Here is a 14711-nt window from a genome sequence, read left to right as displayed (position 1 = left end):
GCATCTGTATAGGTTTATTTAGGTGTTTAGTCAGTTTTTGGAGCTGTGCATGAGTTCTGCATCAGGAGCACTGAGACATGGGGAAAGCCTGTTGTGAGAACGTGGCTGGGAGACTGCAGAACTTGGGATGCAAATGCTATTCTTTTCATCTTTGAAACTATTCTGTTTCAGATGTCACAAAAATTCCATACGTATGATACTGACTTTTCACAACTCACGGTTACTCTTTAGGACTTGGCCTGTGGAAGCTGTTCTAAAAATAGTCTGTTGCATTTGTGCTGCATGGAGCTTACCAGGACTGCGACAAATCTGTTTTTAGAATGAAGTATTCTGGCCAGTAGCCTTTCTCCATTCTGTATGCAGATAGGGAGTGGATCTCTGTGTGTATGCACATACATATAATTTGTGAGCTTATGGGGAAATGGACAATGGAACTGGATGTGACATAGTTAAAACTGCTTGACACGTTTGTTATTAAGACCTTGCTTTTGCTGGCTTTAGACTTGAACTACTATCTTCCTTGGTTGTTAATTCATTAAAAATGGGTTGGTCCCACGACTACCACCACTATTTGTAAAAGGTGTTATTTCAGTAATTGGCACTCCTGAACATGTGCTTTGGAGTAAGCTGAGAAATTTAGTGGTACATGCGTTAAGGACAGGAAAAAAAGTTCAAGCCGCAGTTTTCTTTTAATATATACCCTACCTCAGTCTGAAAAGCCACCAAAACCAAATTTGGTTCTTAATTTTAAGTTTCTGATGTAATTCATACATGCTAAGAAAAGCATGGACTGCTCTGCACTGCATTCACAGTCTAGCAATTCAGCGTCAAACCAAGATAAGTCTTGCCCTAAAGATCCTTGCAACTGAATTTTGCTTTCCATTTATTTGGAATTTCATTTGGGTTTTGGCAGCAGTACAACCCCAGCATTTCAGTGTTTAAAGATACCCATAGGCAGCCAAAAACCTAATGAAGGGAAGTCTTTTCCCTGTAACTCATGTGCACGCATGTTCATGTAGAGACTCGCAGAGCATCCAAGCACCAAATTCACTTGCTGCCTATGGTACTGACACACAGTGAAATCCAGACAAGGTTCTTATGTTTGCCACTGCTAAACTCATCATTTTATCCCCATGCTATCTTCTGATGTCCATTCATCCTCAGGCTGAATGGATGTTGGTATTACATTCTTCTTCCAGAAAGGCAGGTGGAGGCAGCAGCAGCTGAAAATAGCAGCTGTTACAGCTGCCTGTGGGGGCATTGTAAGTGATCTGTGCATAAACTTCACCACTAGAGAGACAGCATCGCTCCGAAGTCTTGGCAGAGTTTATGGCAATGTCTGTTGCTGCCACCTACTCAGCTGACAGATCCTGCTACTTTGTTTCCTGGGGAGGAAGGATTATTATCAATAGGCTGCAATGCATAAAGACATTTGGACTTGCCTTGGCAAAATCTCAAGGCCTTTAAGAAAGTAGAGCTAAAGATCACGTTAAGTAGAAACCTGTTTTACAAGGGGAACGATCTGTATTGAACACATGCTTGATAAAAATTCATACCAAATTATAGCATGCTAATCTTGTAACAAGTCTCCTGACTTGTTTTAAACTTTGGCCAAAATAGCATATGTAAAATCAGCCTTTCTACAATGTTTCTGAATTAATTCTTGCTTAGCCTGCAAAGAAGCAAAGCAGCTTTGCTACAGCTACCAGGCATGTAAAACATTTCTGTAAGATTTCTAATAATGGGAAAATGGGGCAATAGAAGTCCAGTTTCCACTCATTCCCACCTCCATAACTGTTTCTTAATTTTGTTTTTGTTACCCCTGCGCTTTACTTGAAATTAAAAAACTCTCCATCCTTCCATTTGGAAAGATAACTTTCACGTCAGGAAGTTGGTTTCTGCTTCATTTAGTCACAAAGTTGCAATGACAGAGCACCAACAGAACTGTGAATTTTGTCTGTTCATCTTAATAGAAGCTGGAAGACTCAATTTTTACTATTCATTTAATACTTAGGGCGAGGCAGCGACTTGTTTTCTAAATTATTTAATCCAGAATGGTCACCTGTGGCTCCCTTTACTCCATCTTAACTTCAGCAGCAGTGCACTGCAATATCCTTTTCTAAAAGCAAGTACACTAAACTGCGCTTCTAATTCTCCAGAGAGCACCAAATGAAATAGTAGACCAAACCAAAATCAGAAAACCCCAACATACTGTAGATAAGCTATTTTTTATCAGGCCCCCAAACTAACAGAAAAATGGCACTGTGTGTAATCTTTATAATGCATTAATCTTAGCAGTTGAATACTGTCTCCAGGAAACCTGATTCACTAAATTCGCTGAAGTGTTTTGGACATCATATTGCCAGTTTTAGTAGTTCCGTTGTTCCAGATTTGCAGAAAAAGAACAGTAAACTTAGCTTATACCTCCAGTACCTTCACTAATGCCTATACAGTTTTGGTGGTGTTCTTACTCATGCTTTAGATTTAGATTACTTGTCGCTTATCCCTCTCTCTGCTTTAGCTTAATTCATTGTCATTCCTTTAAGCTGAGTTTAATTAGGAGAGATAAAAAGTTTAATTTTTTGTTTGGTCCTCTTCTTTTGTTCTTCCCACTCAGATCCAAAAGGAAAGTCCTTGGCCGTAAAGACTCAGAAGACGACCGTACCCGCAACCATTCTCCGTCGCCCCCCGTAACTCCCACTGGTGCTTCCCCAACCTTAACTACCCTCAAACAAGCCGGATCTATTCAGAGGAGCGTTCGCAAGAGCAGCACCAGCAACGACAACTTCAAAGCCCTGCTGCTGAAGAAGGGGAGCCGCTGCGACACCAGCTCTCGCATGTCTGCAGCAGAGATGTTGAAGAACACGGACCCGCGGTTCCACCGGACAAAGACAGATGTGTCCCCAGATGTTTCCGACAGCCCTGCCAGCTGCTCACCCAGCAAGAGCAAACGGGCCCAGGAAGAGTGGGCCAAGAGCGAGGGCCTGATGCCAAGGAGCATGTCCTTCTCTGGCACTAGGTACGGCCGGTCCCGGACACCCCCCTCTGCTGCCAGCAGCAAGTACAATGTCCGCAACCGCATCCAGAGCAGCCCCATGACCGTCATTAGTGAAGGAGATGGGGAGGTGGTGGAACAGTCAGAGGGCAGGGGCCGAAGGACTTTGGAAGAGCAGCAAGAGAGACAGCTTGATATGTTTAACAGTGATGAAATGGACGTGAATGACTTTCCATATGCTGAGGAGGCAGGCTGCAAGGAGACCTTGGATCCAACCCATCTAGACTTACTGACTCAACCAGGTACTTCAAGGAAGTATCTAAGCCCTTCAGCTGAATGAAAGTTATAAGACAGTGACAAAAGGCATTGGATATTAGTCTAGAGAATGACAGAGGACTAGATTCCAGAAGAAAGCCCAGACCAGGACAAGTTTACTTTGCTAAGCATTTATTCCATGAACTGCATGTGTGTGTTTAAATGCTAAAGCAATGATAGTTCTGCATGGTTGGGTTGGGGTGGGGAGGACTTGCTTTGAATGAGTGGTCTGTGGCTTAAAGAAAGTTAACAGTTGAATTTTGTTTTTTTGTGTAAAGCCTTAGAAGTCCTCTTGTGGGGGGGGGGGGGGAGTTTTCTCAGAGCCTGTAGGGGTGTGAAGTTTTTCTTTTTCTTGACTGTAATTGCGCAAGCAACATGTAGGAATAAGCCTGAAAAAGAGGAATGGGAAGGCTCCTGTGGTACAAGCTGGACGCTTGCTTCAGAAGCATTGTAGTGGTGCAGCATAGTGCGTTTGTTAAGCAGGGAGAGGCACAATGAGGCCCATTCACTTATGAGAAGGTAGCAGGGTTGGTGCTGGGGTTACATGGCTTATGCCCCAGTGTTCAGTGGAGCGTGTCCTGCTAAAGCAGTTAGGGCACCAGGTTGTGAATTGGTCCAGGGTACTTCTGTTTTTGGTTTTTCCTGAGGGAAAATGAAATACGTTCTGAACGCAGAAAAGGGAGCTGGGTGTTACAACACACCACTAGCTGCTGTGCAGCCACACATGCATGCTTGGAGAAACACTCATTTCCAAGTGAATTGCTTCCTTGACTGGAGTATTCCCTTAGAGAACTGGAACAACTGGATGTGTTCAGAGGATGCGAGCAGACAGCAGGAAGGTGGGAGAGGAATTAAGCAGTGTATTGCCAGAGTTTGGAAGGGTGACGTTTCTGAATTAGAAAGCAAAATTTGACTTTGAGAACTTGCACTACAGAGCTACAGGTGGAGCCTGTCTTTCAGAATTGGAATGGGAGTTGTGTTTTGCCAGAAGTCTGTCTTCCATTTGTCAAAATGGGAAGATTATTACTTTTCATCACTTGAAATACAGATACTTGCTAATTTTTGGTTACCAAAGAGTAAGTTACAGTTACTTTCCTTTTTGATTTGCCTGCAGTATTTCTCTTCTTTTTAACCTTAATAATTTAGTGAGGTTCAGTTTTATTGTATATTTTACAGATAATAAAAACACTTAACAGTTTTCCAACTGTAAAGAAGACCATTAATTAAAACTGAAATATTGGCTGGAGTTTTTGGTTCTTAGTAGCAATGAAGCTTTTAATTTTTAAGGAGAATTTTGCATCATTTGATGGCATGCGCAGTTTTTGTATTGTTTGTAAATACTGAAAGTTGTTAAAATATCTTTTGATCTCCCTACCGTAGAATTTATACATTTTTAGATTGCTTTTAAGAAGAAAAAGCACTCTTTGTAGATTATTTATTTTAGAGAAATAATGCTTGTAATCTCTTTCTTCAATCCTTTTACTTGTTAGTAATGTAAATTTCAGGGGCCTTTGTTTAACTCTTCCCTTCCCAAGAGGGGAATAGTGATGAAAATGCTGTGACTTTGCTTCAATAAAGAAAAAGGCTGCCAGTTGCCATATTGTCTTTTGAGTTGATTAAAATCTCCTTCAAAAGATGTGTCCCACAGCATATGGCAACCCACCGAATGCCATAAACCATGCATCCAGCTACTAACCTGGTTTTCATCGCAAAATGTACTAATTCACTTCAGAGACAACTAAAGCTTATTTACCTATCCATCATCCCATTTTGGCATCTCAGTGCTGAGACTAAAAAACTGAAGTAATCCTAAGCTTCTGACAGTATCATTTGTGAGAGTTTCTACTACTTCCCTCTTACTTGAAACCTGTCCCAGGAAACTAAAATTCTTGGAGAACCAGATTATAAGCAGAGCGTGTGAGAAGTGGAGAAGGTGAATCCAGCTGCACTCACTGGAACATGAGTGGGATTAACTGGTGCACAGCAAACTTTTTACCATATTTGTATGCTAAATATATTTAAAGAACCGTTGGATTTTTTAATTACATGAAAACGTAATTGGATAGAATTGTTTCAAGTATTATTAATACTGATCTCAACTACATACAGTTGCAAAGAGATAGTGAAAAACATTCTGCAGCTGCTAAATGTCTCACGATCGTTGCATTGATGTTTCTTCCAGAGCTGATCACATAGAACTTAGAGCACTGCGTCCTTTTCACAGCAGGTGCTGCCCCTTTCAGAGCTACGTGTAACTGCTAACTAGTCCTCATGCAACAGGAAAATGCTCAGGCTTTTTTTAGTGTTTACAAATGGGGAAATCATCTAAGTGAAAAATGGCAGCATTGGAGGAAATTACAGTGTCTGCGGCTCGTGCAGGACTTGGCAGCATTTTGCATGAAGTACCAGTGGGAGGGAGGGAGCCTGGCCAGCTTGTTTCCCTCACGCTGGCCAGCTGATGCTGCCAGGCATTGCTACAGACTATATGGGGAACTCCTTGAGAAGTCCCAGCTCACATGCACAGCATCTTGTCAAGGCAGGTAGGTGACATTTAACTTGAACGTTGCATGACTGGATTTCTCCTCTGGCCACGTGTAGCCTCGATGCTCATCTAAAACCTGCGTCTGGTGTGTGGTGAGTTTGGGTTGAGGCTCAGGTTTTGGCTGAAGGCAGTGCTTGTGTAGCCCTACTGATGATGCTACATGACTACATTTTACACAGTGTAAGGTATAGTGAAGTACATTATATGTGCTGAAATACGTTTAACTTGTGCTTGTAATGATACTTATTTAGGCAACTGAGGAAACTTTCTTACAGAGATACCACTGTGTCATCTCCCCACTGCCCTCATCCTCTGTAGCAGCACGCGGAATTGCTTAGTAGCTCAGTTTCCTCAGCAATATACTCCTTGGCCATGTTTCCGCTACAAAACCTTAAGAGCACGAAAGCTTTAGGCTGTGTTTTCTGTACTGGCCACAACTTTGATGTGTATGGAATTATGCTAAGAAAAACATTCCTAATTTTCTGTCATGTATCCAACTTCAAAGCTACTTTTTTCCATTATAAGCTTCCTTCATAGGGAGGTTTTGCAGTTGTGGCTTTATTGGTCAACAAGTATAGAAGAAGTTTAGCAAACCTCTGCTAAAGACATCCAGAGCAGTAGGAGATTAAAAATACACACACTTTGGCCATGCTGAAGAGAAAAAGGAGACTTGTCATCCTAATGCAAAGTGAATCTTACTGTCACTTAAAGGGCTTGTTCAGAGCTTACAGTTGGTTTGCAGTTTGCTTCTGAACCAAAATTCGTTACTGAAGCTAGATGTGAGATTAATTTCTGGTTTTCCTTTTTATTGGGAATGGTTTTCAGCATCAGTCTTTTCCTAAATTCTGCTCTATATTAACTCATTCTATGCTTCCTTTGTTGATGTTCAAAGTTTCTACTTACTGCTGTCAGATGTAGGCAGCCCTGACCTCCCTTAGAACTAGAGCCCCTCAGTTATTAAATGCATTCATGAGGCTCTGTGGCATTTACAGGCCTTCACTGTTTATATACTGGAGAGAGGAGAATTATTATTTTAATTTAAATGAAAGATGGTTATGCAAGGCGCAATAGCTTGGTGAGAGGAGGTTTGGAAAGTTACTGGAAATAAGTTAAAAGAATTGGAAAAGGAGATTTGATGAAGGCAGAATTTTGAGGAACCAGGATTAGACGCTGGTTCATGCATAAGGCTTGGCCTGAAACAAGGCACAGAATAATGGCAGAAAGGGTGAAGCAGGAAGATTACTGAGGAGAACAGTACAGTGAATGCACACAACAACAGTAGGGTATGAGGTGGGTAGGATATGCAGATTCTTGAAGACAATGAACCTTCATCAAGTGCAGAAGAAAGAAAAAGACCAAGGAACAACAGGATAGTCATAACAAGGCTAAGAAATTGGCTAAAAAAAATTAGCCAATGTGTTTTCTCACAATTCAAAAGGAATAGAAGATCCAAGTCAGTCAAACATGGGAAAAAAATGTTTCAGAAGAAGAAAAAGAGCAAAACCGTGTGAGCTTAGAGAAGCAGTAATGGGCTGAAGTGAGGAAAGCTCTGGGAGAGCCCAAGCAACACCGGGCGGGTGGCTACAGGCTCGAGCACAACTCAGGGAAGGGTTCTGCACAGAAAAGCCGTGCCTGAAATCTGGAAAGAATATGGGATCAGGAAGATTAAAGGTCAGGTTCATCCTGTCTAACTTCTACCAAGAACCCTGCATCCAGTGATTTCTACGGACCTGCTCCAGCTCTCCACAGACACCTGTGCTCTGGTAATTTGCTAAGCCTTCAGTTGTTTCCTGGAGAGAAGAGAGGCCACTTGTGCATGCAGCACAGGGATATGTGGATTCATAATACTGCAAGCAAACGCATGTTGCAGGTATTGTTTGGATCCCACAAAGTTCTGGAAAAGCCATTTATAGCGGCAGTCGCTGCTCCAACAAAGCTGTTGCATATGACTTTCAAGCGGTTCAAAATGCTGCATTGTTTCCTTCTATAAGAGAAGATGAAAAGGACAGACTTCAACAATAAAACAAAGTGTTAAGAAATTGACAGTGGCAATGAGGAATCGTTTTTTCTATTTTATTTAAAATAACTTCAGCACTCATAAAAGCCACAAAGCTACAAATTTCAGTAGCTATACAACGTTCAAAGTACATTATCTGCTCTTTGAGTTTCCCCCTTATACTTCATTTTCTGAAGAGCTTTCAGAAGTTCATTTCTTTCACAGATAAGACTAGAAAAGCCTTCTGAAATAAAACTGGTAATTTTCTTGGTTCTAAAGAGGTGTTATTAACTTTAAATCAGAGTGCAGCATTAAAATCTTGCCAGGTATTCAGTACTGGATAATGACTGTGGCTACACTGGTGTGAATTAATAAACACTCAGTAGAGTAAAATAGGTGTCAATAAAGACGTAAAGATGTGCTGTATCATCTATTGTTCTGAAGGACTGGGTAAAAGCCTTAATAGTGCTTCCCCAGCAGAACTGAGTATGTTTATATTGCAGATTTACCCCTTTGCAGTCAGGTTCTTTCACATAATGCACAACCAACACTTAAGGGCTCATCAGTTCTTCTGCCGACAATGCAGATGCAGAATGTCATTGATTTCTAGTTTGAAATTGTCTGTTAATAGTGAATCCAGATATGGGGGTATACGCATCTCCGGCGGTATATACAGAGGAAAAGCCAACCCCAATGTACCCAAATTGCCTCTGTCTGTAGCATACTGCTCTATTTGTGCAGCAGCCTGCAGTATAAAACAGAAATTGTAGGTACTGAAGGTACAAAGAAAGTAGAAATCTATTTGGACATGTAGGCTGCAGAAGTTTCTGCATATTCACTACCTCGTGAAAAAAAAACCAGTAAAAATGTAAGTTCTGTGTTTAGATGGTAAAAACCAATTGGGGAGGAAGATATAAATTACGAAACCAATTAGATAAAATCTGGCAATGAACAAGAAATACAAGAAACAGAATGTCCCATCTGAAGAAGAATGGTTCCACAGTGGCAGCATTTAAGAACTGCTGAACTCCCAATTTGTTCTTGTACATCTCAGTAGTAAACTAATGTCTTCTTTAAAAGTCAGTCAAATATCCACTGTTAGCTCCTGTAGGCAGGAATTTGTGTCCATTTTTCTGCAGCCCAGTGTGAAAGGAGCATTAGAAATGTAGCTAGTAATTTCATCTGGAAAAGGCAAACTGATGTCTAGGCCAGTTTAAAACCAGTGGAAGACCACTGCAGTGACAAGAGCATTTGGTGCCCAAGGCAGCATCACCAATGCAGAAGCTGCCTCAGTGGAGTCTGAAAGATGGTCCCATCCTTCTCTCCTTAATCAGGATGTTGTAATTCAGTGCTTGAAAAACGGCGATTGTTGTAAATTACTGTGCCAATGGGGAGCTGCAGTGTAGTCAAAAGGATTAAAAAAAAGGAAAGGCCAGATTTCTATAGTCGGTAGAACAGTCAACAACTAGGAAGTGATAATGGTTTTAATATATTTACCTTTTTATAGGGTCCTAACACAAAGCATATTTCAGAAAGGAGATCTTAAAAACAACAAGAATGTGTGCACCAGGGAGCATGTAGCCAGGAACAGAGGTCATGCAGTGGCACACGAGTGAAAGCGTGGTTCTGGGGTAGCTTATATCCACTTGCAAGCCATGGACATGACATGCTGTACCAAACTACTGGCAATCCCGGATGGAACTGGCATATTCCCATACACAGCACACTTCATCCATTATCCAGGCTGTTATTCAGGATCAGTGGAAAGGATTTTGTTCCTGTTTCTGTCACTGGCCTCATTAATGGTAGCAAGAAAACCACATGAGAAAATCCTGAACAGAAAGGTCTCCATGATGATTCAGGGGAAAAGGTGTCCCTCAGTGTAATATCCAAGAGGTTAGCCCCTTATTTATTCCAACACAGAACACTGACAACACTAGTTTTCTCCATTTACTGATACAGCTTTTTGCCAAATTTGTCAGAAGTGGAAATTGTGGCAGGTGGGGACCTGAAAACCAGCCGACAGGTTATTTCTCTGAGTTTAAAAAGTCACCAGCACCACTTTGTTTCTACACTGTTAAGCACAACCCTAGGCAAGTGAGCTTGTGTAAAATGAAAGCCTTTTCTGAAGTGCAGCTCTGGAGCCCTGGACTGACTATGCAATAAATTGCTCACCTAATTCATGGGATGAGTTTCTTGTGTAATGTGACAACGTCTGTAGACCCGGGTTAGATTCTGGGAATAAAGAATCTCAAAAATCACTTTCTGTGCCACAAACGTGCTCTGTCTGAAATGATCACCAGTGTCTGGGAAATTGTAGTGACTTCTTAAAAGCAAAACTGTTAGTCTGTGTTAGAAGTTACCTAAAATACTTGCTGAGAAAAGAGGGAAGAAAGTATCTTGACAATAAACTGCAAATGTCTTTCTCAAAAGTCATTCTGGTTGTTACTCTTGTTTGTCAGACTCTCCCTTCTTTGGATATGCCACACCTCTTGTCACCTACTAATTTATGTAGACTGCCTTAGCAGTATTCTTTGAAGGGGTATTTCCTCATCCTGCTTCAAACATCCTGCTAGCATGGAGATTCCTTTGTGATACTGGTGTATCTTCTGAAAGGCCTGCTAAAAACAATAAATATGAAGGGAGACTAATCCTAACCATCCTTTACGCCCTAGTCTGCAGACTGTGGGCTCCTGAAGATCATCTCTCTGGGAAAACGCCATCAAGTGGAAGCAACTCCTGCTTCTGTGCCAGCCCATGTGTGTGCCTGACAGCACGGGGGCCTCCAGCCTTCCTGGCTCTTCAGGTATTGCAGACAGATGAAACCTCCTGGTTTCCTAGCTCAGAGGAGTGCTTCCTGCAGCTGCATTTCTCTCACCTCTTCTAACACAATCTGCCAACCCTTCCACTACACTACCTTTCCCCTCTCTAAGTATGTCTGCTTTCCTTAATCACAATCCCAGATGCCTTCTTTCCATTCTCCTCCAGCAGAACTCCAGAGACTGACCCTGACCTCCCAGCTCTTGCTCACCACCCCATTTCCACCCAGCTCTCACAAATTAGAAGCTCAGCTCTGTGCCCTCTGCCACCCCAGCTAGTCCTCACACCCATGAAAGGACTGCAAGCAGCTATGGATAGTGGTGATACTACTCAGCAATGACAGTATGGACGGGCACTCACATAGCCTTAAATGCATGGTGGGAGATGTCTCTGCTGTCAGCACCCAACATCAAGTTGTGCCCATAGTGTGGGAATCTCCTCTATAGTCTGGTAGTCTACACCTTGCAAGACCGTTGCCTACAGTCTGTTTTACTGTGCTCTCTTCACTTACCAACATTTGGGTTTCCCAAGTATCTGTGAAGAGAAGCGGCCCTGGGACAAAAGGCAGCATGTATTAAACACCTTTCCAACGAACCAACTGGTAAGATAAATGGCCACACATTTCAATTTGCATTTCTCAAGAACTTCATGTCCTGAGAAATGCCACCTGGAAAGCAGAATTCCATCAAACAGGGCCTAATTGGGAGCACTGAAAACTAAAGACAAGATCTATGTTTTTCCTGGTAGTCTTCAATTGCACTTTTCACCAGCCTGTAACTCGAGAAGATACTGGAACCTGGAATTCAGTTTGTTTCCTTCATGTCTGCAAAGAACCCAAGTTTTTTCCTCTCCTCCCTAGCTCCTGTTGGCACAATGTTTTTATTGTGATACATGAACAACCAATGTGGGATAATAACGGAAGGCTGGCGACGAGGATTATAAACACACTCAAGTGACTTGCAGCTGGGGTGTAGAAAAACATATACATCACACTAATTGTTGTTCAGCCTTGTGTGTTTGACCATCTGTGTTTAGATAAGACGGGCCTGCCATAGACTTAGAGGCACCCTGTCAGACATGCCTGAGATTCCTGCCCTGCTGAGGGAAAGATCAAAGCACGGTGGTAAACTGAGGCTACGTGAATCCCTCATGAACAGGCAGAACCAGCAAGCCTGATGATCCTCTAGCATGAGCCGAGCTCCGTGGTGCCTACGTCCCTGCCTCTGCCCAGGTGCTGCTTCAGGGATCCCTCGGTTGGTGAGGTAATGAAGATAAATTTACTCTTAGCATTTCATCTGCAGGTTTGTGGCTGTCCCTGCTGTGCTGACTCACACGGACAAGTAGGGAGAATGTAATCCAATGTGATATAATCTACATGAATTGTGGCCTTTGTCAGGAAAAAATGAAAAATTGGGGGGGTTTCCATAAGAATCACCCCAGCGAATGCCTATGGCAAGAGGATAGCAACTTTTGCTGTATTACAGGCTAATTGAGAACAGGCTTTTGCCCTAGGTAGTGCATGGTTTATTTGGTAAAAATGAAAACTCCGCTCCCTAATGCAGGAAAGTAGGTACTAGTTTACTAACCTTATTATTCTGGAGATTCTTTTGGATTATAGGGACACAAACCATTTGGCAGCACCGCACAAATTAATCCACATCTGGCAGACACACTCATTTCTGCTCTTTCTTCACATCCAGTTCCATCAGATTAATTCCATCACCCTGCTGCCTGAGTGGCAGTAACAGGAGACTGCAAAGGTGGACACAGAGTGGATGTGCAGCAGGCTCACTGGGGCACCATCTGTATTTTCATCCCTTCAGAAGATCAGGTAAGTAAAAACAGTTCAGTGGCACATACAAACTCATAGGTCAGCTAAAGAGCATGGAGTTACAGAAAGCATCTATCCTGGTGGCTTGTTCAAAGGCTGCGTCTGCCTCTTTAATTCTGTACAGAGGGCAACAATACCACAAATAAAACTAATATAACTTCATTGTTCTGCCATACTTCTGTGGGCGACAAAGTACCAATCCCTGTTTTTCTGTACCTTCAAATCTTGTTGTGGATTCTCTGCTGCGCCACACAGTGTTCACCTCAGTAACATGCTCACTATTTATGGAGCCTTTCTTCTAAGTGGATTTTCTTAGTGTCTTACAACAGATAAATATTACAGTTTTTCCCTTAGCGAGGTCACCATTATAGTCACTTTCCTTGAAACTTGAGTTTCCGTGAAACTGAAGCTTTGTAATTTTGGAATTATTTAATTTCATGCAGATTTCACGAACAGGCCATCACTGGGCAGAAAAGCCAGTAGGAGGAGAAGACTCTGAGATCCCATGCAATATAATTGTATCACTTTAGACCAGTTTCCTGAAGAAACCTTGCCACCTGGCCCACCCTTTCTCCTCAGCCTATACATTAGGCTCCTAGGACTGTGACCAAAGGCAGTATGTCTGAAGGATCACTACTGGTCCTGAACATTGTTTGTTATGTAGGAAGCCTGTTAGGAATGGGGGCAGCTCTCCATGGGCCAAGTACTTTTACAGATCTGACAACAAGAGTGTTCCTGTCTCTGGAAGATGTTTATTCATCTCAGTTTTCTCCTCTCTGAGACTGGAAGGAGTTAAAATTCCCCTGCCACAGACGGGCAGAGGAAAAGACCACAGCTGCCTGTGGGATTGGAAAGGCTAGGGCAGATGGTAGCAGCTAAGTAATTTTCAAAGAAGTCAAGAGCAGCACTAGCGTCTAAGTGAAACTCACCAGACTACCCAAGAAGGATAGATTTTGGCTGCATAGTAATTGCTTAAGGGTTCCTTTAAATCCTGGGAACTCCTTGATTGCTCTGCAAAAACCAGGCCACAGGTGAAATCTTACTACACATTAAAGTTAGTTTGGGAGTAAGCTTTGAATAGTTCACTGAAGGTAGCAGTTGCATCTGAAGACATCTGTAATGCTGAACCTTCCTTACCCGTGGCTTGTCAGGAAACGTTTGTTACAGGTATTTTTAAGTACTCAGTTACGCTACAATGCTTGTTGCTGATTTGCTGACTGTGACCCAGAATGGAAGCTGTTCCTTCTGTTGGATCTTCGCTTGTATAATGTTGTCAAGGGAAAACTGTTGTGCAGGGAGCTACATCAAAGCTGAAGAAAGACCTTGTACCTGTGTGGAAAATGGCCATTGAAATCCTCTCAGTATGGTTGTATTCAAGTAGTTTCCATGTAGGTCAAGTGTTCAAGCTGCTTTAAGTAGTATAGGAATTGTCCCAGTGATGTTTGTTCCTCAGTACAAATTGCATTTAATCTGAAGTTACAACTTCCCGAGTAGTGCAAGCACTGGAACCAGAGTATGCAATACTTAACCTTCAAGAGGAAGAAACTGGAAAGTAGCTTTAGAAGGAGCTGTGTTAAATGCTTTTTCTGGTGAACAAGGTGTGGCTTTAAAGCCTTCTCTTTTCATTCTTATCCTTCATCTGACTGCTGAAAGGGCTACTTCTAACCCACTAGCTTCTGTGCCTTTGATTCAACTAACAGCTAGTTTAAAGGTGCCCTGTCTGTCAGGTGGATGGAGGCTCTGGATTAAAACCGGGCAGGAATAGGTGTTATCTTTGTTAATTACCAGATCCTCTGTAAGACAGATTCCCTGCCCTCTCTAGAGCCAGGTCTGTGAATCTGCTTTGGGACTGCCGCAGTTCTGTGCTTAGTAAATTCAGGTAATGAAAATTGGCACTGATCGATTCCAGTGGCTGTGCAGCAAACTTTCAGGGTCCGGCCGGTACTTGCTGACTTCTAGGAAACCGTTGAGGTGTCCACATTTTCCCTTTGGTGTTGGTAAAAGCATTCCTGGTCCTCCTACATGCACATTACTGGCTTTTTGCTGCCTGTGAGGCCCTGTGCCTCCTCATGCTACCACCTTGTTAGGGTACCTGCTGGCCATGGACACCCCTGACGAAGGGGTGCAGGTTGGGGGTCAACACTGCACAGGTCTTGGGGGGCTGCACAGAGTGTTTAGTGAGGGAAACCGAGACAAACTTAAGTGCTAGCCT

General features: G+C 42.6%; 1 protein-coding gene across 1 annotated transcript in view; it reads left to right on the top strand.

Moving 5' to 3' along the window:
- Window positions 1–3514, top strand: part of NHSL1 (NHS-like 1) — a 51183-nt gene extending 47669 nt beyond the window's left edge. The window contains exon 8 of the mRNA XM_010016362.1: window positions 2618–3514. Within this exon, the coding sequence (XP_010014664.1) occupies window positions 2618–3335 (718 nt within the window). The 3' untranslated portion in view covers window positions 3336–3514. The remainder of the gene's footprint in view (window positions 1–2617) is intronic.
- Window positions 3515–14711: the final 11197 nt, after the last annotated feature.

Source organism: Nestor notabilis, unplaced genomic scaffold, assembly GCF_000696875.1.
Source record: "Nestor notabilis isolate BGI_N333 unplaced genomic scaffold, ASM69687v1 scaffold10466, whole genome shotgun sequence".
NCBI classification, from domain to species: domain Eukaryota; kingdom Metazoa; phylum Chordata; class Aves; order Psittaciformes; family Psittacidae; genus Nestor; species Nestor notabilis.
This window is presented reverse-complemented; position numbering and strand designations above follow the sequence as displayed.